At 32.9% G+C, this 27,247-nt stretch overlaps 1 protein-coding gene and 1 pseudogene across 1 annotated transcript in view; one reads left to right on the forward strand and one right to left on the reverse strand.

Annotated features, from left to right (window-relative positions):
* The window catches only part of Slco6a1 (solute carrier organic anion transporter family member 6A1), a 117,388-nt gene that overhangs the window by 24,611 nt on the left and 65,530 nt on the right, over positions 1-27,247 (forward strand). Inside the window, exons 2-7 of the mRNA XM_027927691.3 lie at positions 5,158-5,418; positions 10,048-10,230; positions 12,157-12,240; positions 20,807-20,833; positions 25,865-25,975; positions 26,820-26,932. Of these exons, the coding sequence (XP_027783492.3) occupies positions 5,158-5,418; positions 10,048-10,230; positions 12,157-12,240; positions 20,807-20,833; positions 25,865-25,975; positions 26,820-26,932 (779 nt within the window). The remainder of the gene's footprint in view (positions 1-5,157; positions 5,419-10,047; positions 10,231-12,156; positions 12,241-20,806; positions 20,834-25,864; positions 25,976-26,819; positions 26,933-27,247) is intronic.
* Positions 13,201-13,658, reverse strand: LOC114086532 (small ribosomal subunit protein uS13-like; annotated as a pseudogene).

The raw sequence follows: 27,247 nt of genomic DNA on the forward strand, positions 1-27,247 counted from the left end.
CAAGGAGCATGTTCAAGTTTACCTTAACATTTTACATCTTAAAATGGAATATTTTGAAATTTTCATGAGAAACTAGGCAAAAAATTAATATTTGCTAAATCTAGGAAGATGGTACCTGATAATTTTTATTATTTTATTCATTTTCTTATTTGATCTATAACATTTTGAGAATATTGATTTTTTCTTTGCTTTATATTTATATTTTCTTGTTTTATTTACTTTATTTTAATGATTTGGCAGTTGTGTTAATATATTGATAATATTTGTGATAGGATTGTGTTCTTTATCATTATGAAATTATTCCTTGCTTCATTTAATTAATTGCCTTATCATATGGGGAACCTATTTAATGTGCTATTTAAATAGGCTGAATACATCTTCTGGTTTGCCTAAGATAGTTCCAGTTTATGTCTGTGTCCTAGTTGCCTATCATAATTATTCCCCCTTCCCTTTTGACGAAATATCATTACTAGTTTATCTTAATAAGCTGGGGTGATAGAAGTCACTTCAATTTTGTTGTGGTCTCATTTTACGATGTGTAAAAAATTAAATGTGTTGAATAGAGTTCTTACTTTGTCAATGGCTCAATCTAAAAGACAGTAAAAAGAACAGATTTAAAACATTAAAAAAATAAGAGATTTGTAGTAATAACCCATAATTTTCCTATGCTTTGTCCACATATGGTGTTATTAAATTTTCCTTTCAGTACAGTGTAAAAGGATTTTCCTGATAATGAAGTGATCTGAAGTGCCTAAAATTACCTCCTTACAATACTGGGTGGTTGGGGGAGTAGTTGGTGCTGCTGGTTCTGCCATCCACTTGGTATGTCAGACAGACTTGCCCTGGTGTATGCTGCAACCTATAAGATGCATTCAGTTGCCTGCCTTGTCTGTTGGTAGGGGCAGTAGGGAACTCTGGAAATTATAATTTAGTTGTACTTGAAGTATTTGTAGGAGGTAAGAGCTGAAAGGCACAATTACAAACTCTATGAAAAATAATGTAAGCACTCTTGCTACTATGATGTTTTCATTATTGTATAGTGTACTTCACCATGATTTATTGATTTTGTTGTTTGGTAATGCTTTTTATTTTCTAATAAAATTTTTGGCATAATGACTTCCAAAGTTATTATAAGAAAGTTGATGAAGACATGTACAGTTTTGTCATTTACCATTCATCAAAGATCCATGTTTATATTAACCAACCACAAGAAAACCAAATGATACAAATCTGCTGAATAATTTTTAAAAATGTTAAATATTGCCATCAGGAACTTGAAATAGAAAAATCAGTTTATTCCAAATAGTATTTGATTTTTGTAATTAAGAAAACTTTGAAAATTAATTCTGTTGAAGATAAATAAATAACTATTGTGAATGCTACTACAGGTTTATAAATTTTTACTTCAGAGATAGAATTAACTCATTGCTGTGGCAATAAAAGTACTACAAATTTTGTTTCACAATACCATGGAAAAAATAATGTTTTTTCAGAACTAAGAAAGCTGTGAAGTACAAATGTGATTTGAATATGTAAAAAAATAATTCATAATTTAGGAAAGTATTCATAATTGCATCATAATTAGTTGTGATATTTTACATCAAAATTTAAATTATTTATTCACAATTTTATATATATGTACATACATATATATTTTTTCATCTTGTTATATGTTACCTGTCTTTTCCTTCTGAATAAGAAATTTTTTTAAATGTTGGACCTTTGGATGAGTATTTCATAAATCAACTTCAGAGTCTTATACTGATTTTAACTGTTTTATAAATAAGTCCTCTAACTTTTGATTTCAGTTTTGTTTAAAACCAGTTGGAAATAAATACATAATTGAAATATTTAATAATGAATAACTTTATATTTTAAATATTAGAAGCTTTTGTTTAATTGTAATTACCAAAAACAACACTTAAAAATGGGATTATTTTAAAATTCATCCCTCCAAAATCAAGAAAGGAATGAAACAAATTAAACTATAAATGCTTGAATGGCATCTGACATTTATTTTAGAAATCTCTTAATTGTGCTTTGAAAATATTTCTATGTTGAGGAAGAACTCACATTGTCTAGATACCATACTGACCATTCCCTGTGAGTTTGAATATTTTGATGAGTAGAATGCTGAATAAGTGATGCATGTCTCCAAATGGACACAATTGTCCTGTTTAAATATCAAGAAAAAAATTCCATTAGGGCTGGTGTGGGTGGTGGTGCCCACCTGTAATCCCAGCATCTCGAGAGGCTGAGTCAGGAGGATTGCAGGTTTGGAGGCAGCCGCCATTTAATTATGCTGTAAACAACCTAATAAGACCCTGCCTCAAAATTTAAAAAACAAAAAATTAAAAGAGCTGGGGATATGGCTCAGTGTTTAAGTGCCCTTTGGTTTGATCCCTGCTACTACTACTACTAAAAAAAAAAAAAAAAAGAGAAAAGAACATAAAAGAAAAATCTATTAACGATAACACTCAATAATGAGGTAGATAAACATCTATGACTATTAGCCAGCCTCTTTCCCTAGCCATTCTACTTCTGTTTGGTAAATTCTTGGCTATAGTGACATTTGCATCAAACATGGAGGATATGTAAGAGCTGAATGCAAGGCTTTACCATTACCAAAGTTGAGTTGGGTATTGCACTGACAAAAGCCTGCCTTGCCACTTCAATCAAGAACAAATCAGCATAATCTAGGAAATAACCCCATTCCTTGATGAAACCAACCAAACACCTGGAGGCAAGTTGATTATATATTTCTGCTTTTGTTATTGAGTGGGCAATAATGTGTCCTCACTAAAACAGATCTTATTTGGATGTGGGCTCTGCTTTTGACACCAGGGATCTGTAAGCATTACCATAATTTGACTTAATGAATGTCTTATCTATCTTCTGATAATATTTTACCATCATTTTGCATCCGATTGAGAATTCAGTTTACAGCAAAAGAGGTAGAGCAGTTAGTTCATGCTCATGGAATTCACTGACCCTCCAACTTATCTCAATAACCAGAAACTCTTGTCTCAATCATTATAATAGCTTAATTGAAGACTCACAAGACACCCTAACTGGTAGACAAAATCAACAAATTTGAGATGCTGTCTCATAGGGTAAGATGTATGCTTTGAAATAGCAAACTATTCATGTTATTTGGGATCAAGCAGTAGAAAAAAGGGTGAGTAAAGGGAGAAAAAAGTTATTAATACAACTGCGATCTTATAACCATTTGGTGAAAAAAATTATAGCCGTGACACATTTTCTCTTTTTTGTTCCTTTTATTCATATACATACAAACATATCCTGTATACATTTTTGTGTACACGTATATGTTTGCATATGTATATATTCCAATTTTTTATTTTGCTCCTTCCCGTTTTATTCTTTTGTTTATACTTTACATAAAGTAGACAACCTTAAAAATTTGTGTGTAAGTTACAGAATGTGTGTGAATTAAAAGGCAAATTAATACTGCCTCTGTAGAGATGGTCACAATTACTGGCAGGACATATTTCTGGTCTTGGCCATCATCCTCCATGGCCCCATCTACAGTGAGAGTTGAAGAAAATTCCTTTCCTGGGTGCAGTTAAGTTTTTATCATGTTTACTGATGGTATTGGTCTGTTAAACTAATTGTAGCTGAAAGTCTGTCTTGAGGTTTCTTTGGCAGTGGAATTCCTCACAAATTTAGTTAAGCCTCTGATATATTCGCTTTATTATTGGAAGTTACCATTGCCATTTTGTTTTTAGGCCAAAGGAATCTTCTCAGGGTTGTGACTAAAATAGGTTGTGACTAAAATTATTACCCTGAGATGGATGTGGTGTCTGATTAGGTTGTGTGTTTTTTGGGGGATCATCTTTGTATGACTGATAGTTGAAACATGTTAGGCAAAAACAGGATGATATTGTTATTTATTTACTATGGAGGTTTAAATATGCAGTGAAGGGTGAAAATGAGTCCCAAGTATGCTCAAGGGAAAGCTCTGCAAAATTTTTGCCTGGAGGCTATAAACTCCCCTCATGAACTCACTCCTATTTACAAGTGGACTGGCAGAGTGAGTGTAAATGACATGCCCAGAGAAAGCTGTCTTATTTCACCTAGATGTCGCCACTGAAGGGATTGTGGCAATAGATGTAAAAAGGGGCAATGGGAAGCCTCTAGTACTTTCTGTTTCTGTTGGCGGTTTTAGCAAAGGAGCAATGCTGGATGATTGAAAATTCCTGGATTTAAATTTGGGAGTTAATGTGATTCCATCAGCAGCAATGGAGTACTGTTCAGCAGCACTGTGCTCATGGGGTCTGTCTCTGGCACCTGCAAGAGCAGCAGAAGCAGGAGGTGACTGAGCTGGTTTGCCTAACATTAGGAAGAAAGTGGGCTCCTGTTTTCCTGAAAAACAAGGTAGTGAGTGCTGTTCCAACAGGCGCATCATAGCATAAGGTTGTGCTCAAGCAATCTTGCAGGGTTATCTTGAGTTTTAGTGAGTAACCACTTTCCCTTTCATTCCAATAAATGTATTACTTTTGGAACCATTTCCCACCTATATCAACTTATTTTTGGCTAAAAAACTTAGCATGATTATTTTTTCTATTTGTACACTGAATAATAGAAATACACATGGTATAGAACCATTTAAATACCCTGCGTTATTTACATTGAATAAGTACATTGTGAAAGTACTCAGAAATGGTAAACTTCAAATGCAGAAAGCTGGTTATGGAGGGGAGAGACATAGATGAATTTGAATTATGTTTGGTTTCAACAATTCTGATAGCATTACATTTTCAATTCTAGGTGGTGGATAAACATTCATTAAGGTACTTATAAATGTTTTAATAATTGAAATGTAACACACTAAAATAAAGATCAGTTCTACTGAATAATACAATAAGAATAATCTTCAAGAAAGAAGATTATTTTACTCATAGAGGTAGTTAAAAAGTAACTTCAAAATGCAGCTAGCAAATATTTCTTAAAAGTTAACACCAATTAGTGTCAGAAAAATAATCACTAATTATGTCTATAGATTTTAAACATTCAGAGGAATGTAAAATAAAGGTAAATCAATATAAATTAAGTTTGCTTTGAAATGTTTATAATGTGATCTATTTTGTTTCTTAGATGCATATCATTGTCTTCATTTTTCTTTTTATATTCTAGGTATTATTTTTGGTCTTATAGACGTGAGCACTAACAATTTTCAAGAGAACTACACTCTGAGAACCATGCAGAAATTAGCCTTGAAACTCAGTTATGATGTTTCCTCTTGCGTGGTAGCAATATTTGTAGCGTATTATGGAGCAAGAGGAAACAGACCAAGATGGGTTGCACTGTCCTCCTTTTTAATAGGAGTTGGATCATTTTTACTTGCTTATCCATACTTGAGTGTTGAAGATCTTTATTTAGTGGAAGAAGTTTCAGGTAATATTTTCAAATATACTGTTGTGCCTCAAATCAATATTCATTTAAATCATTGGCTCGGGGACTCGAAATAGTCTATGATGCCTATCTGTTTATATACCCATATTGATTTATCTAATTAAGTTTATTGACTAATTACTTGAAGTTTCCTAGTGAACACATATGTCATGATCATATATCCTTCATATTAACAAATGGGCTTGGGAAGGAGAGGAAAGAACATTTGGAATAATTACTTTGTGAGATTATTTCTCTTTTGTTAATTTTCATATATATAACTATGAATCTCTTGAGAATTTTTCATGATTCCTTTTGTCTTCCACAATATGGTTTAATTAATCTCTTCCTTCTCACCTCAACAGACATACATACATGCAAATGCACACACAAGCTCAAATACAAACAAGCCTACACACAAATAAAGAAAGGTTAAGCTTTTTGTAGTTACTCTCACCATTTCAAAATGGGACCTGCTCATTGACTTAGTACTTGAATTGGGAAAGGTGGTGGCCTCTTCCCTTTGTTCATGTTGTTTTAAATGTTTGTTTTAGTTGTAGTTGGACACAAAGCTATATTATTATTATTATTTTATGTGGTGCTGAGGATTGAACCTAGTGCCTCACACATGCTAGGTAAGTGCTCTACCACTGAGCCACAATCCCAGCCCTTTGTTCATTTAAAAAAATATATATTCTACCATCTTTTCACTATTCCCACCAGAAAAAGGCATTTGAAGTTTCCTTGAATTTTTTATGACAGTACTGTATCAGATTCCTTCTTATCATGTACAGGTTTATATATGTGATGGAATGCATTTGCCCATTTTGGCAACTTTAAACTGGGTTCAGCAAGACATAGCGAAAAAAGGTAGGAGGAGGTCTCTGTGTACCGTACAAGTGTATAAATGCTTGTGATATGTACAAAGTGCTTTATAGTATATTTATGATGTGTGTTTATAGCATATTAAATTCAAAAATAGTTCATATTAATACAACAAAAGTAATATATAAATATGGTTATATACTGTATAACTCATTTATATCAATATAAGAAATATAAAATATGCATTTTTTTATATTTATAGAACAGACTTATGGTTAAATGAGAAAATGACTTAAGGCAAGAAGGGAATGGAAAACATTTCATTCCTAACTTTCCTTTAACTTTTATTCTGTTCAGAAGAATAAAACCTTAGGAAACAATTGCTTTATACATAGTAAAAATTCTGATCAGTACTCAGTAGGAGTCATGGCAGTACAGCAGTATGATCTTTCTTCCTTTTAGGTCTTGTTTATATCATGTAGATAACATATTTTAGTTTTTGCTTGTGATTAGATGCATACAATTCACATAATAATACTTAATGTATTTACTGGGTGACTGCTTGATACCACAGAAGTCGAAATAAACTGAATAAAAGATAAATTTATTTGTAGAAGTGCTCTTTTCAAGCATCTGTCTAAACAGATATTTTTCTTATTGCATTTGAAAGTTTATTTATTAAATAACAACTTTTAACTCTAAGTTCATATCTAGTTCATGTACACACACAGTGAGTTGTGTATTCTTTTGTTTTGTCCCTTTCCCACATCCTTCTCGTCTTGTCTGAATATCTCTCCTACTCTGTCCTCTGTGTACCCTTGAGTTAGTTGCTTTTCTTCCCTTTTGAGTGGTCTGAACCTCTTTGGTGCTGTGCCTCCCATTTACCAGCATTTCCTGTTCCCTTGCTCTGCTTACCATGCCTATCACAGATATCTCTACTGATGACATGCCAATCCCCAAGACTGTGCCTCAACCAGCATGCAGATATTGAACTTCACACATCCTTAAAAAGGTAGAACTGAGTTTTCTCCATGAACTCGTGGAAACACTTATTCCACATTCTCATCTTTAGTTAGTAAAGCTTTATATTTCAGGGACCATCCACATGTGCCCTGGTATCAGTGCACTGTCACTATTATGAGAACTTCTTCAGCATGTATAATCCAGCTCTCTGGTATTACACCCCCACTTCTTCCCACTTACTCATATGTTGAAGGCAAAATTCACTGGGACCTCCAGGATAGTGACACCTACTTTGTTTGTCAGATCCTCAATATAATTTCCCTTCATTTGTAGCTTGTCTTATATTCCTCAACATGAAATATTAGAAGTATTTTATGTACACTTGAATCAAATTCCTAAGCTCTCTTTTCTCATTTTTCTGTTTTTGTCCCTGGCTGGAAAGCCTTTTCACTGAACCACATACATTTCCTTTAGCTATAACTAGACTGCCGCCTATGAATCCTACAATGAATTCATTGATGTCAATCTCAGTTGTTCATTTTGCTCTCAAATGGATCTGCTCACCTGAAAACAAGTTTTTGTATTTTAGTCCTCTGTGTTCCATAATTCACAAGCAGTTTAAAAGACTTTCCTCACTTAACTCTGATGTTCTGTGTTGGATGGAAAGTATACTTTCATACAGGAAAATTGCCTTAATTTATTTTCAGAGGGTTTATAATTCCACATGTATTCATTGGTTGATATTCTTTACTTCTGCTTTCCTGTGGAATAAAGCTATGACTTCTGCTAACCATTCTGTGCTCCCTTGCCTCTCCGGAGACTATTCCTCTTAGTGATCTCCTTCCCCGCTTTTCTGCAAATTTTTCTTCTTAATCGTCCCATTCATTGGCACTGTAATTTGTTGAAGTTTCTTCCTAGTATTAAACAATATCAGCAATAATAGACATAACTGGTAGTCCTCTTTTTCATCACTTTTCTCAACCTCCTGATTTTCACAGGTAAGTTTTCTGAAAGAATTGTCCTTGCTTTCTGATTTAATCTCCCATTCTTTCTTCAGTCCACTTTAACATGGCTTCCATTCTAAATGCTGCAACAGAATTATTTTCACCAATGTAATTCATGCTATTTAATATAATGAAATTTTATGTGTTTTGATTTGAACTTTCATCAGCATTTCACAATATTGATTATTCCTTCCTATTTGAAATTCTCTTTTGCTTGCTGTTTACCATAGCCATATAGTTTATAGTCCTAAATAGAGTTTTTATGTTTGTTTATTTATTTATTTTAATATGATGAATGTCATTAAAAGATTAGCTTCTTTCTATAGGTCAACTGGAAGCTCGGGAGTATGAACCCTATGAGAAGGGAAATGAACAAGTTGAATTTTCTAGGAGAAGGCAGGGACAGATTTTATGATTATCAGGAGCCTGAAGGACCTCCTTGAATTTATTTATCATGAATTCAGTGTGCGATTTCTAATGGATGTGTGTTTTTCTCCAGTCATGACCAATTTCAAAATGAAAATATAGAGTAGGGAAAAAAGTAATTTGACCAGGGTTGCAATTTTACTAAGGGATTGCATGATGTGAAAGATAGCAAAGGACTACAGAGGTTGAGATGATTATGATAGAAGGAATGTGACACTGGGCTAGTGAAAAGGAGCAGGGTCAATAGATTACCAGTCCTGATGAGTTTTAAGGACTACAGAAATAAGGTTGCAAAAATAAGTGAGCTGGGAAGATAAGGATGATTAAAGTATAGATGCTTGAAAATCCAATTATGAAAAGTTTTTACTTAGATTTGACTTTTAAAATGAGCGTCCTAAGGCAGGTAGGCTTCCATAAACAACAGGAGTTCGAGAAATTAAAAAGCGTGTTGCAAATATTCCAAACTGATACTGTTATTACTGCAAGTCGATTTGTCTGTATAAAATGAACCATCAATATTTTAATCACAATCCTAGAAACTTTTCCCATTTGCTATGGAGTCTAATATCATTCCATGGAAACTAAGTCAGATGAAAAGGTGATGTTATACCATATTGCAATCTGTACTTCACTAGGTTTTTCAAAATATTTTGAAAGTATTTGTTAAATTTCAACCATAGTAATATAATTTAGTAACAATTGCCTAACTTGACCAAAGTAAAATAGCAAATTAAATCACACAAAAATTTATTTAGCATTTTTTATAACCTAATGAATTAAAAAAATCATAAGAACTATCCTGTGAACTAAAGGATCTTTAAATCTCATGGATGAATGACCTTATAATAACTCTAGCAACAAGAAATTTTTATCATGTTATATCCTGTCCTTATGATCCTATGTTCTAGAAGTTAGTCGGTCTAAAATGGGACATTATTTTATCAGAATGACAAATTCAATATAAAGATCACTAAAGAAATGAATATAGAACTGAACTCAGAAAGTAAGCTTTAATGATTCAGAAAATTAGAAGTTTGCATCTTGTGGGACAGGATGCAAAATTAATAGGAAAATGACTGTAATATTTGTTATATTGTGTATAAATGTATATGTATAAAAATGCCGAGGCACATATAATTGTGTGAATACAATCATGCGTGAACATTTAAATTTTGGTTTACAATATGTGCATCTCTTCTGGCATTCCCACAAATTTTCTTTTATTAAAGCGTTTTTCTGAGAATATGATTAATCATAGGACTACATTCAATACAAATAAAGTATATCTAAAAGATAAAAGCATAATGGTGGCAACAGATTGTAGAAGAAAAATGTTTGATAAAGAATATTTCATATTTCTTGTATATTTAACTTTTGAATTCATTTAACAAAATACAATTATCTTTTTCAAAAGACATTTGCAATCCAATGAAGATTCTCGATGCTTGCACCAGATCCGAATCATTCCAATCAAAATATGTATATTTCTCCATCTCCGGGCAGATTGTGCTGGGAATAGCAAGAATGCCTCTTTATATCCTTGGAATTACCTTCCTTGACGACAGTGTTCCTTTGCACTCCTCTGGCTTCTATTTAGGCAAGTTACCCTGATTCTAATATTATTGGCCCATTTACTTTCTGCATTTTGAGATATATATTTTAACTGATATAAAATACTATCTATTGGCCCTGTTATAACATTATGTATGTTAAGTGTTAACTTGTATGCTTATTTTCAAAATTACACTGAAAGCTGAGAATGTACTTTAGTGGGTAGAGTACTTGCCTACCATGCATGAGGCCCTGGGTTTGATTCCCAGCACTACAAAAACCAAACCAAAACAAAAAATTCCACACTGAAACACTTAATTCTGAAAAGTGACTTGAGATTTGAAATTCTAGACAAGTCATCTGAATGACATTGAAAATATATAGAAAAATGGAAAACTGTATACTTTTAAAATAATAAAAACTGTTATTTATCCATCTATTGTCTGTCTTTTCAGTTCAGTCTACACAGGCTGATGTTCATTTCCCCAAGGAAAAAAGTCTAAAAAACATTGGATTAAATTGCCTGATTAGTTGTTACTTTTAAACTTTGGGGATACAGATGGGAAGCCGTTGCCTTATGTTCATAATGAGAATAGGACATTATTAGATGCCTCTTTAGCACCAGATTTATTGTGGTGCTGAAAATAATCGTTGTATTAAGTTCTTTTAACAAAAATCACTTTTAGGTCTTTTGATATTTTTAAGGTAATTTAAAAACATAATCATGTTCATCATAGGAGACAAATGATATGCCATTTAATAGAACATCATATAGTCAACCCTATTTATAGCATTCCATGCTTCTATGTCCTATGATAAGTAACCCTAGATATTTCACAGGAAAATTTATCCATTTTTATATTGAAATAGATTCTGATCCTGCTTAGATCATCTATTTGTACAGGGTTATCTAAATATCATTTTAAAGGAAAAATACAAAATTATTTTTATATACTTTATATGAAGGTGACTAAGTAGTATTTTGCACTGGAATAATGATTTTCCATGAGAGACAAAAAAGTGTATAAATTACTAAAATATGTTAATAAACTAAAGTAGAAGATATTCCTATTTATATCTACTTTCACCAAAAACATTTGCACTCATTTACTAATGTTAAGAGTGGCAGCAAATATTTTTGTTTTATTTTTAATTATATTGAATAGCAACTAAAATACATTCCTTTGTAATGTAGCAGCAAGCCTACTATATTTCTACTTCCTTCCACCCTGGCAGCTAAGGTGAAGTATACAAAGGTGATGGATGGTGTAACGTATTGTCTTCCTATAGAACTTTATTAAGGGAAATATACAAAATTTATGTTTATATTCAATATAAATATGTTTGTGTTATATTAAATATATTGTGTTAGATATAATGAATTACATAATTAAGTTACCTGAGTGTCTCTAATATTTGATTGGATGATATGTGTAATGGTCACTTTTTTGTGCCAACTTGTCTAGGTTATGACACCTTATTGTTTGCTCAAACATTAGTTTAAATGTTTCTATGATAATATTGGTTTAGATGTGATTGATGTTGTAATCTGTAGACTTTGAATAAAACAGATAAGCTCCATGATGTGGAGAGAACTGACCCAATTAATTTAATTCTGTAACAGTAAATACTGAAGTTTCCTGAGGAAGAAGATATTCTACCTCAAGACTGCCATATCAACTCTCACTTGAATTTACAGCATGCTGGCCTACTCTACAAATTTGTCACTTGCTCAGTCCTATAATTATATAAGCCAATTATTTAAAATCTCTTTCTTTTTTCTCTCTTTTATCTTTCTCTCTTCTACCCTCCTATATATAAAAATATCTTTTATTAGTCTGTTTCTCTGGACTAACACAGAATGTTATTTAAAAAAAAAAAAACTACAGAAGTAATCCATTTAGGTCATTTTTATTATCTCATGACAAAGCTGGTTTGTAAAGTTGCTTCATATTTAGTATTCATTTTCTAGGTATTGGGGATGCTTCATCAACATTGGGATATGGTGTGGGTTATGTAATGGGAGCACCACTACTTAGGGCCCCTAAAAATAACAGCTTGCACGGAAGGTAAGCCATTTTTTTCCTTTTCCTTTTAGATTATGTTACATAAAATGTTTGTTGAATAGATACCATAGCTTATAACAAAACATATATATTTAATTTGTAATAAACATTTTAGAAATGTAAGCAAAAGTGACTGATATGCACAAGTATCTAAAATTAAGTACATTTAATTTAATATACATTTATATATTTTACTGCTTGAGATATAATTAAAACTATTACTTATTATGAAAACCTTACAACTAATTTCTCATGTGCTTTTTTTATGACAAAAAAACCCACAACATCTTAACCACTTTTAAGTGTGCAGTACAGTAGTGTTAAAAATATGCACACTGTTTACAACAGTATCTAGAACTTTTTGTCTTGCAAAATTAAATCTATATTCATTTAACAACTCCCTTTTCCCCTACTCTAGTCCCTGGCAACCATTGTTCTACTCCTCTTTCTGAAAGTTTGGCTGCATTAAATACTTCATATAAATGGAATCGCGTAGGATTTATTTTGTGACTGGCTTGTTTTACTTAGAAAAATAGGCTCAATTTTTGAGCATGTTATAGCATGTGACAGTATTTCCTTCTTTTTAGAGGATTAAGAAAATTCTATGGCATATCATTAGTAGATCATTTGGTAATTTTCTTTTAATTTTTTGAAGATCTTTCACATTGCTTTTGTGTAGTGATTGGGCCATTTTACAATTGCACCAACTATAAGCAGGGCTCCAGTTTCCCACATTGTTTCTAATACTTACTACCTTCATGTTATCATTTTGTTGTTTTGATAGCTTCCATACTATTGGGTGTGAGGTAATATCTCATTATGGTTTTGGTTTGCATTTCCCTAATGATTAATGATGTTGACCACCTTTTCATATGCTTTTTGACCATTTATATATCTTCTTTTTTGCCATTGGTATATAAACTATTTATTAACAGAAAAGGCCTACAGACTCATTTCTTTTTAGATACACCCATAGTGCATCCGCTAGGCCCAGTGGTCTAAGTGTGCTGGCCTGGACACGAAGTCCCCAGAAGTAGCGCAGTCCCCTATTGGCCCTAATCTTCTTCAGTTGCTCCAGGTCCTCCTGAAGTTTATTGTCTAAACCACTGGCCAGAACCTGGCTGTATTTTCCATCCTTTCTATCCTTCTGTCTGTTTAAGACCCAGTCTGGGATCTTGTACTGTCGTGGATTCTGCATAATGGTGGTCACATGTTCAACCTCATCTTCAGTGAGTTCTCCCGCCCTCTTGGTGAGATCAATGTCTGCATTCCTCAACACCACATGAGCATACCTTCGCCCCACACCCTTAATGGCAGTGATGGCAAAGGCTATTTTCCGCTGCCCATTGATGTTTGTGTTGAGCACTCGCAAAATGTGCTGGAACTTTTCAGTAATCACTAGAGACATGGCAGCAGCAGAGCAGCAGCGTGTAGGCCTCCTGTGGAAGAGCTATATATCCTCTTTTGAGATGTATCTATTCAAGTCCTTTGCCCAAGGTGTTCTTTATGTATTTTGGATATTATTGTTTTCAAGATATGGTTTGCAAATATTTTCTCCCATTTTTAGATTATTTTTCTACTCTGATTAATGTTTCATTTAGTACATGGAAGTTTTTAATTTGGATTTATTGCACTATTTTTACTTTGTTGCCTGTGGAAGAAAAAAATGCCCTAAGATATTTGCCCTGTGCTTTGTTAGAGGATTTCTATAATGTTGTTTTATTCCATAAATATAGACATCTTTCCAGTATATGGAACTTCTTCAATTTCTCATGTCAGTGTTTTGTGATTTTTTCACAAATAAAATTACAAGATGTTTTGTGTCATTTACCTTTTACAACATTACTAAGTTTGTTTACTGAACAGTTTGTATGTATATGTGTGTAATCCTTAGATTTTTCTACATAGAAGATCATGTCATCTGTGAATGAAGATAATTTTGCTTCTTCCTTTCCAGCTCATATGCCTTTTATTTCTTTTTTTGCTTGATATCTTTGGCTCAAACTTTCAGAGGAAATGATTTCTGTTTTTCACACTGAGTATGTTAGCTGTGGGCTTTTCTTTCATGGTTATTATTCTGTCGAGGTAATTACCTTCTATTCTTCATTTAATATTTTCAAAATTTTTCCTTAACCAATGGACATGATCTTTGGCTTTTTCTCCCTTTATATTGTTAATGTGATTATTACACTGATTTATTTTTATATGTTGAACTATTTTTGCATTACTGTAATCAATCTCAAATGTTTATGGTGTATAATCTTTTTAATATGTTATTGAATTTGGTTTACTAGCATATTGTGGATAGTCTTTCCACCAATATTCATCAGGAATATTATTCTAGTTTTCTTGTAGTATGGTCATGTGATTTTTGTAAGGGTAATAAAATATTATGAATTTAAGTGTTCTCCCTTAAATTTTTTGAAATGTTATAGATGGATTATTATTAATTCATAATTAAATATTTGATAGAATTCTCCAACAAAGTCATCTTGTCCTGGGATTTTCTTTGGAAGGTTTTTTGATTACCAACTCTTCTTTTTAATAGTTACAGGTATTTCCAAATGTTTTTTTTTCTTCATGATCCAGATTGGTAGATTTTATGTTTCTAGAAATTTATCTAATTCTTCTATGCTGCCCATTTTTTTGTAAGATAATTATTCACAAGCCTTTTATATCTGTGGAATCCATTGTAGCATCTCTATTTCACTTCAAATTTTTATTATTTGAGTCTCTTTTTTAAAATTTATCTATCTAAAGTTTTACTAATTTTGTTGTTTTTCAAAAAATCAATTCTTCATTTTATTGACTTTCTCTTTTTTTAATTCCTTGTTGCATTCATTTATGCTCTAATTTTTATTTTGCTCATTCTGCTACATAAAATATATATTTTAAGATTTTGTTTAATTATTTATTGGAGATGTATTAATAGTGACTTCAGTGAAAGCTATTCTGAAAGAAAACCAAAGGTCCCTATGTTCAACCCAGAGCTAACAAATAAAAACCCTAGAACTACCCCAACATCAGGCAGAAACCTATGAAACTTGTGCCCTGGTAGAATAGTGACGTGTTTCAACCTACATCAGGTTATTATCCTTGGAATAGGCCCGAGTCATGCCCCTCTACAAGACAGTGTAGGTCCCTACTTCAGTGAGATTTATGTATGATCCAGCTTAGCATCAGCCTTGATGGCATAGAAACTGCCTTCCCCAGCACCCCTTCAACCTTGGGCAGCATATAGTGCCCAAGATTATGTCAAATAAGATCCATTTTGGAAAATTAGACAGGACTTTGACTTGGAATTCAGTGTCAGAATAATAAAATCAAACACTATCAAGATCCTAATAGCTATATGCCCAAGTCAGTGCCTATGGACAGAGCCTAGAACAGCTCTATGCCAGCTATATGCATATTTTAGTTTATTGGAGTTATATTACAGCCAGAATTTACCTGTGACTGGTTGCAACAGTCTTGGGGCACAGCAGTTGGCATTCATATTTGTATGGTCCTTGGTCCTTCCTGCCCTATTGACGTGGGGGTATTGGCAGGCTATTGACTAAAGGTGGAATCAAGTTTTGAGGTATGGAGGGCCACTGGATTGACCACCACATTCCTACCTAAACCCAGGCAGCACAATACGGAGAGAATAATTGAGAGAGGAAAAGGGAAATGGGTGGACCACTCATGAAATAGGAGCCCAGAGCTATCAGAACTAGTGCCTGACCACAGGCTAGTGACTATGGACAATGCATTTGGGCCTACCTTGACTCCAGGGAAAGGGTTGTAGTGATGGATTATCATTTTGAGATATTCCCCAAATTTATGCTAAACAACACATCAACTGCAAATTTAGGACAATACCAGGTTGGATTGCCCTAAAACAGCTACATCACAATAACAATGGACTCTTGGCAAACTTGGACTTCGGTTGCCATCTAGTGTTCAAACAGGAGAAGTGACTGTTGACTCAAACAAACACTGTTTAGAAACTCTGGAAAGATAGACACAAACACAGCCATATTAATAAAGTTGGAATAAATATCTAATCCTTCAATGCATAGATGATGTCACACACAAAGAAGCATCAAAAAGTTCCAGGGAAATATGACCTAACGTACAGGTCAAAATAAAGCACAGAATCTGGCCATATATAGCTCCCAATATGGATGAATGCTCAGGTGGAGAATTTTGTGTGTGTGTGTGTGTGTGTGTGTGTGTGGTGCTGGGGATTGAATCCAGGGCCTTGTGCATGCAAGGCAAGCACTCTACCAACTGAGCTATGTCCCCAGCCCTCAGGTGGAGAATTTAAAACACCGGTTTTAAGGAAACTTAATGAACCTCAAGAAAACACAAATACATGATCCAGTACGCTGACAGAAACTTAAGGAGAGATTGGAACAAACAAAATAAATTTTTGAGCTGAAAGCTAAATTAAGTTAAATTAAAAACATAGAAGACATCAAGAGCAGTATAGGTCAAGCAGAAGAGTTAGTGAGCTTGAACATAGGCTATTTGAATAGACAGTAGGAATAGAAGAAAAAGAATTATGAGAAAATGAAGCTTCTGAAAAGTTTGGGACATGATTAAAAGAGAAAATATTAGGTTTATTGGAATTCAAGCAAGACTTGAGAATGTCAAAAGTGAAGAAAACTTACTTAAAGATATAATAAATATTACTCAAACCTAGAGAAAGATGCAATTATTCAGGTATGGAATGGTCAAAAACCATACATCAGGTTTCATTCAACCAGGTATACACAAGATATATTATAATCAAGCTCTCAAAGGTTTGTATTTAAAGAGAATATTCTCAAATCAACAAAAGAAAATAAATAACAGACAAGTGTGTCCCAATTTATCTGATAGTATAATTCTCAGCAGAAACCTTGTAGGACAGGAGAAAGTGGAATGAAATTTTTACAGTACTAAAAGGAAAAAAAAACCCACTCTTCAGATACTTTAAGAAACTATCCTCTTGATACCTAGCAAAGCTATCCTTTAGAAATGAAAGAGAGAGGAGAAAAATTTCCAAAAATCTGAGACAATGTATGACCATCAGATATATCCTTCAAGAAATGCCAAAAAAGTTTCTCAAACTAAAAGAGATATTAATGAGTAAGAAAAAATTAGGAAGATATAGAACTCATGTGTAAAAATAATTATATGGACAAGTTCATAATGTTATATTATTTTAAACATGGCATATAAAATATTTATACCCTTAGTACTAAGACTAAAATGCAAAACATTTAACAATAATAATTGCATTAATACATTAAGTATTAAGCAACATAGAAAGATATAAAATGGGACATCAAAAGTTCAGAATGTAGAAGGAATGGAGCAAAAATGTGGAGATTTTTATTTGTACAATTTTTCTTTTGTTTCCTTTCTTAACTTTACAATCATGGTAAGTTGCTCTCATTTCAAAATACCTTGCTGTAATCAAAATATATTTAGTATAAACCTCATGGTTAAAAGCAAGGCAAAAATCTGTATTAGACAAACAAAAAATTATAAACAAGCAAACTAAACACCTGACTAGAGTAATTCACTTAAATGAGAAGGAAGACTAAAAAGGGGAGAAGGAAAGGAAGTGTAATAAAATTAGAAATCAAGTTGTAAAATCATCTTAGTAAGACTTTATCTAACCAATTGTTATCCTAAATGCAAATGGACTCAATTGGACAATTGAAAGACAGCAAATGACAGATAAGATAATACAAAGTCAAGAAGAAGGAGGAGAAGAAGTAGAAGGAGAAAAGACTCAAGTATGTGTTGTTTACAAGAAATTATCTCTGAGAACACACATATAGACTGAAGGTAAAGACACAGAACAAAATATTACATGCCAAATGGGAAATGAAAGCAGGAGTAGCTGTACTTACATCAGATAAAATAGGTTTTACATAAAAAGAATAAAAAGAGAAAATCATTTTACAATGATAGAGGAATCAATTCAATAAAGGAAATAACAACTCTAAATTCATTTGCCTCCAATGTGAGTGAATCCAGATATATAAGGCAAATATCAATAGATGTAGAGGGAGAGACTCAAATAGAATAATAGTAGTAAATGCTTAACATCTCACTCTCAACAATAGACAGTTCATCCAGACAGATAATCAGCGAAGAAAAAAATGAGTTAAATTGCACCCAAGACCAAATGGACCCAACAGACATCTATGGAAAATTTCATCCAACAACTTCAAATACAAACTCTTTGCAAGTGCATATAGACCATTCTCCACTATAAATCATATGATATGTCATAAAACAAGTCTCAAAATTTTTTAAAAATTGAAATCATACCAAGTATCTTTTCCAATTACCATGCAATAAAACTAGAAACAAATAACAAGAAAAAAATGGTAAACTACAAAAATAAATGGAAATACTTCATTCTAGAACAACCAATGGGTCAAGGAGAATCAAGAAGAAAAAATTTTAAAAATTGTTGAAACAAATGTAAATAGTAATCCAACATACCAAAACCAATATACTCAATACGCACAGTTCAATATAGCCAAATCAATAAATATACATCGATAAAATAAAGGAAAAAAAGACATATGATCATCTCTCAGGTGCAGAAAAAGCATTTGATAAAATTCAACATTTCTTTATATAATAAAAATTCCGATCAAATTAGCTATAGAAAAATGTACTTAAAGATAATAAAGGCTGTATATAACAGACTAACAACTAACATCATACCATATAAGGAAAAAATGAAATATTTCTAAGATATAGACCAAGGCAAGGATGCCATTTTACCAGTTTTATTTCATGTTATACTGCAAGTTCTAGTCAGAACAGTCATGTAAGAGAATAAATAAAGGGTGTACAAAGTGAAGAAATCAAATCACTATTGTCCACAGATGACATGATCTGACAGAACTGTCCCAAAGATTCCACGAAAAAGTGATTATAACTAATGATCTAATTCAGTGAAGTTGCAGAGTACCCAATCAAAGCACAAAATTTGGCAATATTGCAATATGCCAATAGCAAATTATCTGAATTAGAAATCAAGAAAGCAATGCCAAGACAATAGCTACAGAAATACCTAGGAATCAAGTTAACCAAAGAAGTGATAGATCTCTATGATTAAAATGATGAAACATAATATTAATTATGCAATAGAAATTGCAGAGGTTCAGAAAAATAAGTGAGAATACATTGTAAGTTCATGAATTAGAAAAATCAATGTTGTTAAAATGTACATACTACCCAAAGCAATCTATAGATTTAATGCAAAACATATCCAAATACCAATGGCATTATTCATAGAACTTAAAAGGCAATCCTAAGTTTATATAGAAGCACAACATATTTCCAAATGTCCCAATGTTGAGCAAAAAGAACAAAGCATTAAACTACTTTCACTTCTAAGTACACTACAAAGCTATAGTAATTAAAGCTATAGTATTGATTGAAAAACAAACAAATGGAAAAGAATAAAAAGCCTAGAATACACTTACATGTTTACAGCCAACTTTTGACAAAGATATAAAGAACATGCATTAGAGAAAGGACTGTGTTTTCAGAAAAGGTGGTGAGAAAATTGGATATCCACATGCAGAAGAATGAACCTAGACTCTTACCTCTTATCAGCTACAAAAATCAACTCAAAGTGTATAAACAATTTTAATTAAAGACCTAAATGCATGAAACTACTAGAAAAAAAAGGAAAGTCTTCAGTATATTAGAATGGGCAAGGATTTTTAGGAAAAGACCCCAAAAGCACAGGAAATAAAAGCAAAAATTGACCAATGGGTTTACATAAAATGAAGAAGCTTTTACACAGCAAAGGCAATAATCAATAGGGTAAATAGACAACCTATGTAATAAGAAAAATATGTACAAGATAAATATTTGGCAAGTGGTTAATATTTAGAATGTGGAATTAACTCAATAGCAAAAAGCAGAACTAAAGACCAAATATGTCTAAATAGACTATTTTTAAAAGCAGACCTACAAATAGCCAATAGATATATGAAAAACTGCTCAGCATTTCTAATCATCCGGGAAATGCCAATCAAAACCACAATGAGAAAGCATCTCATCCAAGTTAGATGGTTATTACCAAAAAGACTAAAGATAACAACTGCTAAAGATGTGAAGAAGAGTGAACCTTTATGTTATGGTTTGGATGTGAGGTGTCCCCCAGAAGCTCATGTGTGGGACAATGCAAGAAGATTTAGAGGAGAAATGACTGGTTAACTCTGATGGGATTAATTGAGTGGAAACTAAAGGCAGGTAGCATATGGCTGGAGGAGGTGGGTCATTGGGGACATGCCTTTGGGGTATATATTTTGTATATGGTGAGTGGGGTCTCTCTCTCTCTCTTTCTCTCTCTCTCTCTCTCTCTCTCTCTCTCTCTCTCTCTCTCTCTCTCCTTCCTGATCATCATGTAAGCTGCCTTCCTTTGCACTCTTCCATAACCATGTTCCACCTCACCTCAATTCCCAAGGAATGTAGTAGTGCAAGCTGGGAATGTTTGGATTATAGTAAACAGAGGTTAATGGCTGATTATGGTGGGAGCTCAGAAAGACCAGAATACCAATAGGACTGTGAACAGTGAAGACAGAGCTCAAGAGGATTTAGAGGAAAGGGAGAATACTATCAGTAATTGAGCTAGAGGCCTTACATTCTGGCTGAGAAGTTGTCTGCATTTTTTCCTGTGTCCTGAGACCTTTTATGAGGTTGATTTTAAAAGTGATGGATTCTTAATCTGGCAGAAGAAATTTCTAGACAGCATAGCATTCAGGTGGTAGCATAGCTATTGCTGGCAGCTTTTAGCCAATTTTTTTATGATATTCAGGAGCAGAAACCTCAGTAAAACTGGGGCTAAGGAATTTGCAGTCATTGAATACATTACTGACACTAAAGAAATGCAAAAGACTTTGCCCAGAGATATTAAGAAAGATGGCTTGAGGGCATCTCAGGAATTGGCAAGATCATATCCATCTCAGATTCAAGAAAATAAAAGTAAAAATTCTTTTGAGGAATTTTTTTTTTTTTTTTTGCACAAGGTGGCCTAGGAAGTTTTTCAATGTGTTTAGCCACCCAGACACTCAGAGGCTGCTGCAACCAGGGTCCCTGAAGGCTTGAGATGACAGCAGACCTTGGCATCCACAATGTGGTACTAGTTTTGCAGGAATGCAGGATGCTGGAGTTAGAGGGTCCTGGAGGCTTCTACCAAGATTTCAAAGAAAGGCTTAGGGGGCTAGAAAAAGTACCCCAGGATTGAAGTCCTTGTGGGTAACCCCTGAGAGGGCAAAGTATGGAAATGTGAGGAGAAGCTGAAAGCTGCAATAGAGACCCCCCTAGATTAAGAAGTGTCAGTAATGTGGAACATTGTCCTAGGAAAGCTGCAGGAATTGGAGACAACCCAACAGAAAGGGTAAAACCAACAAGGCCAGAGGGGTGGAGTATATAAGCTCTTATCTAGATGCTGGACACATAACTACAGGACTTGTTTGCCCAAGGGTATTTCAGCCTTGCTTTGGTCCCATCCCTTCTTTCTATGCTCCTATTTTTGTTTTTTAATTTTTTGTAGTTGTAGATGGAAAGAATGTTTTTTTTAAATTTCTTTATTTTTATGGGGTGCTAAGGATCAAACCCAGTGCCTCATACACGTGAGGCAAATGCTCTGCCACTGAGCTACAGCCACAGCCCTCTATGCCCCTATTTTTGTGAATGGAAATATATACTCTGTACGTCATATATTGGATACTTGCAAATCACCTTTGATTTTTACAGGAACTCCCAATACAAGTTTGCCCTGAGTCTCAGAGGAGACTTTGGGCTTGAACTTTTGGGCAATCTTGGAATGGTTGAGACTACAGAGACTCTTGGAAATGGATAAAATGTATTTTGCATTGTGAGATGGTTATGAATTTTGGGGGCCAGGTGTGGAATGTTATGTTTTGAATGTGAGGTGTCCTCCAAAATCTCAGGTATGTGACTCAGAGGTTTAGAAGAGAAATGATGGTTTATGAGAGCCTTAACCAATCAGTGAATTAATCCCTTAATGGGATTAATTGAGTGGAAACTGAAGGCAGGTAGGGTGTGCTTAGAGGAGGTGGATCATTGAGGTCATGCTTTTGGGGTATATATTTTGTATCTGGTGAATGGAGTCTCTCTTTGCTTTCTGATCATCATATGAGCTGCATAATGTCCTGTCTCACCTCGATCTCTGAGGAATGGAGCCTCTTCTATGGACTGAGATCTTTGAAACTATGAGCCCCCCAAAACTTCCTCCACCAAAATTGTTCTAGTTGGGTCTTTTATTCACAGCAATGAAAAAGCTGACTAAAGCAGAATGTAAATCAATATAGTTATTATGGAAAACTACTTGGAGTTTTCTCAAAAAAAATAATTACCATGTGATTCTGCAATCCCATAACTGGGTATATGTCTGAAAGAAATGAAATCGGCATGTCAAAGGGACATTTGCACTCACATGATTATGGCAGTGCCAATTTGCAATATGCAAAAAATGGAAACAATGCAAATGCCCATCACCTATTGAATGGATAAAGAAAATGTGGACCATATAGAATGCAATACTATTTAGCCTTTACAGGGGATGAAATTCTGGCATTTTCAATTACATGAATAGAACTAGAAATCATGTTATTGAAATAAACCAGACCCAGAAAGACATGTACCATATGATTGCACTTATGTGGAATATAAAAACTCGACCTCATAGAAATTAAGTGTATCATATTGGTTACCAGAAGTTGGGAAACATAGCAGAGAGGAAGTGATGGCAAAAGTTTGAAAAATAGATACTAAGTCCTAGGACTTAGATATTCTGGTGACTGCAGATAATGAAAATGGACTGCATATATCAAAAAAAACTAGAAGAAATGATTTTGAATGTATTCACCTTAAAGAAATGATAAACATTTGAGATGATAAATATTTTTACCCTGATTTAAACATTACACAAGGTATATATGCATCAAAATATCACTTGCGATGCCATAAATATGTTATTTTTACATTTTTGTATGTCAGTAAACACAAATTTTTAATTTTATACTTTTTTATAATTTTTAATTTAGTTTTAATTTAATACTTATTTCCTTTCTTGGCTTTATATTTGCTCATTGTTTATATAGATTTATAAAAGTTCTTTATAGCCAGACATGGTGACGGACACTTATAATCTCAGCAACTCAGCAGGCTAAAACAGAAGGATCTCAAATTTGAGGTCAGCCTGGACAACTTACTAAGAACCTGTCTCAAAATAAAAAATAAAAAGGACTGGCGATGTAGCTTAGTGATAAAGTGACCCTGGGTTCAATGCCCAGGTCCAATTAATTCGTTAATTTATAAAACAGTTCTTCAAGAGTCATAGATATGACAAAAGACAGAACTTTTTTTTCCCTTAATCTGTCTTTATGCTTGTTGTATAGAGTCTTTTATTATGTAAACATTAAAAGCTCTTACATAGTCAAATTCAGCTATTTATTTTTTCTTTTATAAAGTTTTAGTATTTTCATCTTGCTTAAAAAGTTCTTCCTTTACAGAATCATTAAATAATTGATTATATTTTCTTCAGTACTTTTGTAATTATGCTTAAATTCCATATTCAGTTGCAGCTTATTTATATATTTATGTATATGACATGATACATAGTCCAGGCTTCTATTTTTCTGTCAAAGGGCAAATTGTACTGATATTCATAAACCATTCTGTTTCTTAACTGATACTAGAAATCACCTTTATCAGAAATTAAACCTCATTATATATATGGGTTTCCGTCCTATCTCTCCAGTCTGTAAGCCCAATATAGTTTTCAATTTTTCATGTCAAACTACAGGTTTTTGTAATTTCTAAAATTTTATTTTTAATTTAGTATTTGAATATACTCCCAATTATTGTTTTTAATCAAATATCAGGGACTTTTTTCTTTCAAAATTATCTTCTAGGTAAAGACGATAACCTCAGACTACAACTAAAACACTTTTATTTGAATTGAATTAATGTATCAAGTTGGGAATAATTATCTTTTCCATGCAATAAAATGACATGTTATGCTATTATCTCTGCTTTTGTTTTATGCCATTCAGTAAAGTTTTATTATATTTTTACTGAACTTATCCCATTAACCTTATTTCTAAGCATTTTGTATATTTTGTCAGTTTTATGTATGGAGTCATTATATTATTTCATTTTCCAATCAATTAGTTCTGGCAGAAGAAAAATCTCTTGATTTCTAAATTTATCTGATAGACACAGTCATCCTATCATGTTTTGCTTATACATTGTATTATTTTTTAAGTTATGGCCCAGATTCTTTTAGGTATACTAATCAAACACAAAAGTAATAATCATATTACATATAATATACTATATACAGTTGGAGTACATAGCTGGGTTCAAAAGTGGAAAAAAAGATTATGAATATTATAAACAACAAGGGAACATACAACTCCAATGGTGATCTGGAGTTAAAATTCCCTGGATGTAGCATATTCAAATAGAGATGAAAAGAAGATAATGGAAGTAAGGATTGAATAATCCCATGTTATTTCTTGCTGGAATTTGTATTCAGGAATATTGTTAGCACTTGACAAGAGAGTCAGCATTTTCCATATTTAATGGAAAGCAAGTTTCTATGAACTAGGACTGACCAGGCTTTGGTCGGCAGTAGAGTAACCTGTGAGACACCAGCTCCTCCCAAACTGGGGGAGCATTTTCCAACAATGACTGGTTGAAGAAGGTCTTGAATGTATGAGGAGTTGAAAACATTGGTGGTTGTATATCAATCAACTTCCTCTAATCTCCCTAAATGATAAAAAAAAAAAAATCACAACTATGAAAATTCTCGTTAAAATCATGGCTTTAGCAATAACTGAAGACAATAAATGTTCAAACCTCAAAATCACTGTGGGAAACAAGAGAAAGCCAACAAATCCCACGCAGGATCTTTCTCATTCCATTCCCACCCTGTCCGCTGCAAGATCTGTGAGAAGCAAAGAGAGAGCAAGAAAAACCATGGGGAAAGCAAGAGACAGATTGACTAACAGGTGGTCCAAAGAGGATTTGTTCAAACCACTGGAAAGATAAAATCATGCCAAATATGAAAGTTCAGAGAAGGGACTGCAGAAGTAAGTGATTTTAAAGTACATGGGATTTAAAGGGTCAAATGCTACATAAAAAATCAATTGGGCAACTTAAAAGGGAGGCTTATCATAAAGGTCTAAGTGCAAAATTTAAAGGGGTAGGAATGAGTTTTAAGGACAGATGAGAATTAAAGGGATTCTCTTCTAAATGCATAGTTTCTGATAGAGAAAACAATTAAATAGGGACAAACAAGAACCTTTCCCTTCCTAATTGCTGTAGGACAATGAAAAAAATTAGGATCCTGGAAATCAAAAAAGAATCATTTAATTGGGAGACTACCAACTACTCCCTGCTAACAAAAATTAACAAACAATAGTGACAGATTACAAATTAATTAATTACAAATTAATAGAAAATTTTCTCCGTGTGTTTGTGCATGGTTTTATTTTTAATAAAATGCCCAAAGCTGAAAATTAAAGCATTTTAATTTTTTATTAAATTTTCTTTATTAAAGCATTGCGGAAGATGACAGTGATAGAAAATGGCAGTTTATTTGGTCGATTGATTTTTTTGCTGCCGGTCTTCTTGCATGGTCTGCTGTAATACCATTGTTATGCTTTCCACATGACATACCAGGTGAATGTAAATATATAATTCATTAATTAAAGTTTAGTACTTCCCACCCCTTAGCTCCCAAGAGTTCGGAGCATGGCTGAGCTACATCTCCTACTGGTAGTGGTCTCTCCATTGAGATATAGTGTCTTGTGATAGTATTTTTTGAACAAATGAAACAACCCTACAGCCAAATATTTTATTTGTCTACCACAATTTGAGTAATAAATATTTTTACTTCTCATTATTTCATTTTACAAATGTTTAATGTCTAGAGTTCATAATTTTAAACATGAAGTATATATAGATCTGTTTACCTAGCATGATTCAATATATGCACTATGTCATAGAATGTTTTTAAGATTAAATTACTAGTAAAATGATGTGGAAGGACTAAAAAACCTGTAACATCAGAGAAATCTGATTCTTGATTGTGCATTTCATGGGCACAACATGTTTTTAGAAACATCAAATATTATTTTTTTCATGTTTTATGACTGTGCTTTCAAACATGTTAGCCATTTGTTAAATGTGCCCATTTAAATTTTAAAACAAATTAAATTAAAAAATAATTTACTTGATAATTGGAACTATATTTCAAGTATTTATTAGGCATTTATATAACTAGTAGTTATAGTATTGGACAGTGTTAATATGGAAAATTTTCATTATCACAAAATGGTCTTTAGGACAGCACTGTTTTAGAAGATGTGTCTTTTACTTAATAGGATTAACTTTAGATTGTTTAAAAATAATTCATGTCCCTTTTCATTACAAACTGGATTTATCTGTGTGTGTATGTATATGTTATATATGTATTTAACTTATTTGAACATGTCATAAAATCCTGTTGCTTGTTAACATATAGGTACAGCAAAAATAAAAGCTATAAAACGTAAACAACAGACTCATTTGTTTGGTGACAAGCTTAAAAATAAGAAATTTGGACCTGGTATTAAGGACTTGTTTGCTGCTATTGGGGTAAAGTAAATTACTTTATATGAAAAATGAATTAAGTTGATCTTTGCAATTTTCTAATAGTGGACTTAAGAAAGTAGCCATAAAGTGTTCAACTTAAGTCTGGATGAAACTTTTGGAGTCTTTTTATTAAAATATTCCATTTTCATATAATGGGAACCAGGACCCATCGCACTCAACTGTCATTACCAAGAGTATGTTGGTGTGAGAAACTGATATCAGGTATATTCTATTTCTTTTAATTTTGTTTTTATATGATTTTGTGTTTATTTTTCCCTGAAGAAATAAATATGGCATTTAATGAGATGACAAGTAGTC

The sequence above is a fragment of the Marmota flaviventris genome, chromosome 5 (assembly GCF_047511675.1).
Source record: "Marmota flaviventris isolate mMarFla1 chromosome 5, mMarFla1.hap1, whole genome shotgun sequence".
NCBI lineage: Eukaryota > Metazoa > Chordata > Mammalia > Rodentia > Sciuridae > Marmota > Marmota flaviventris.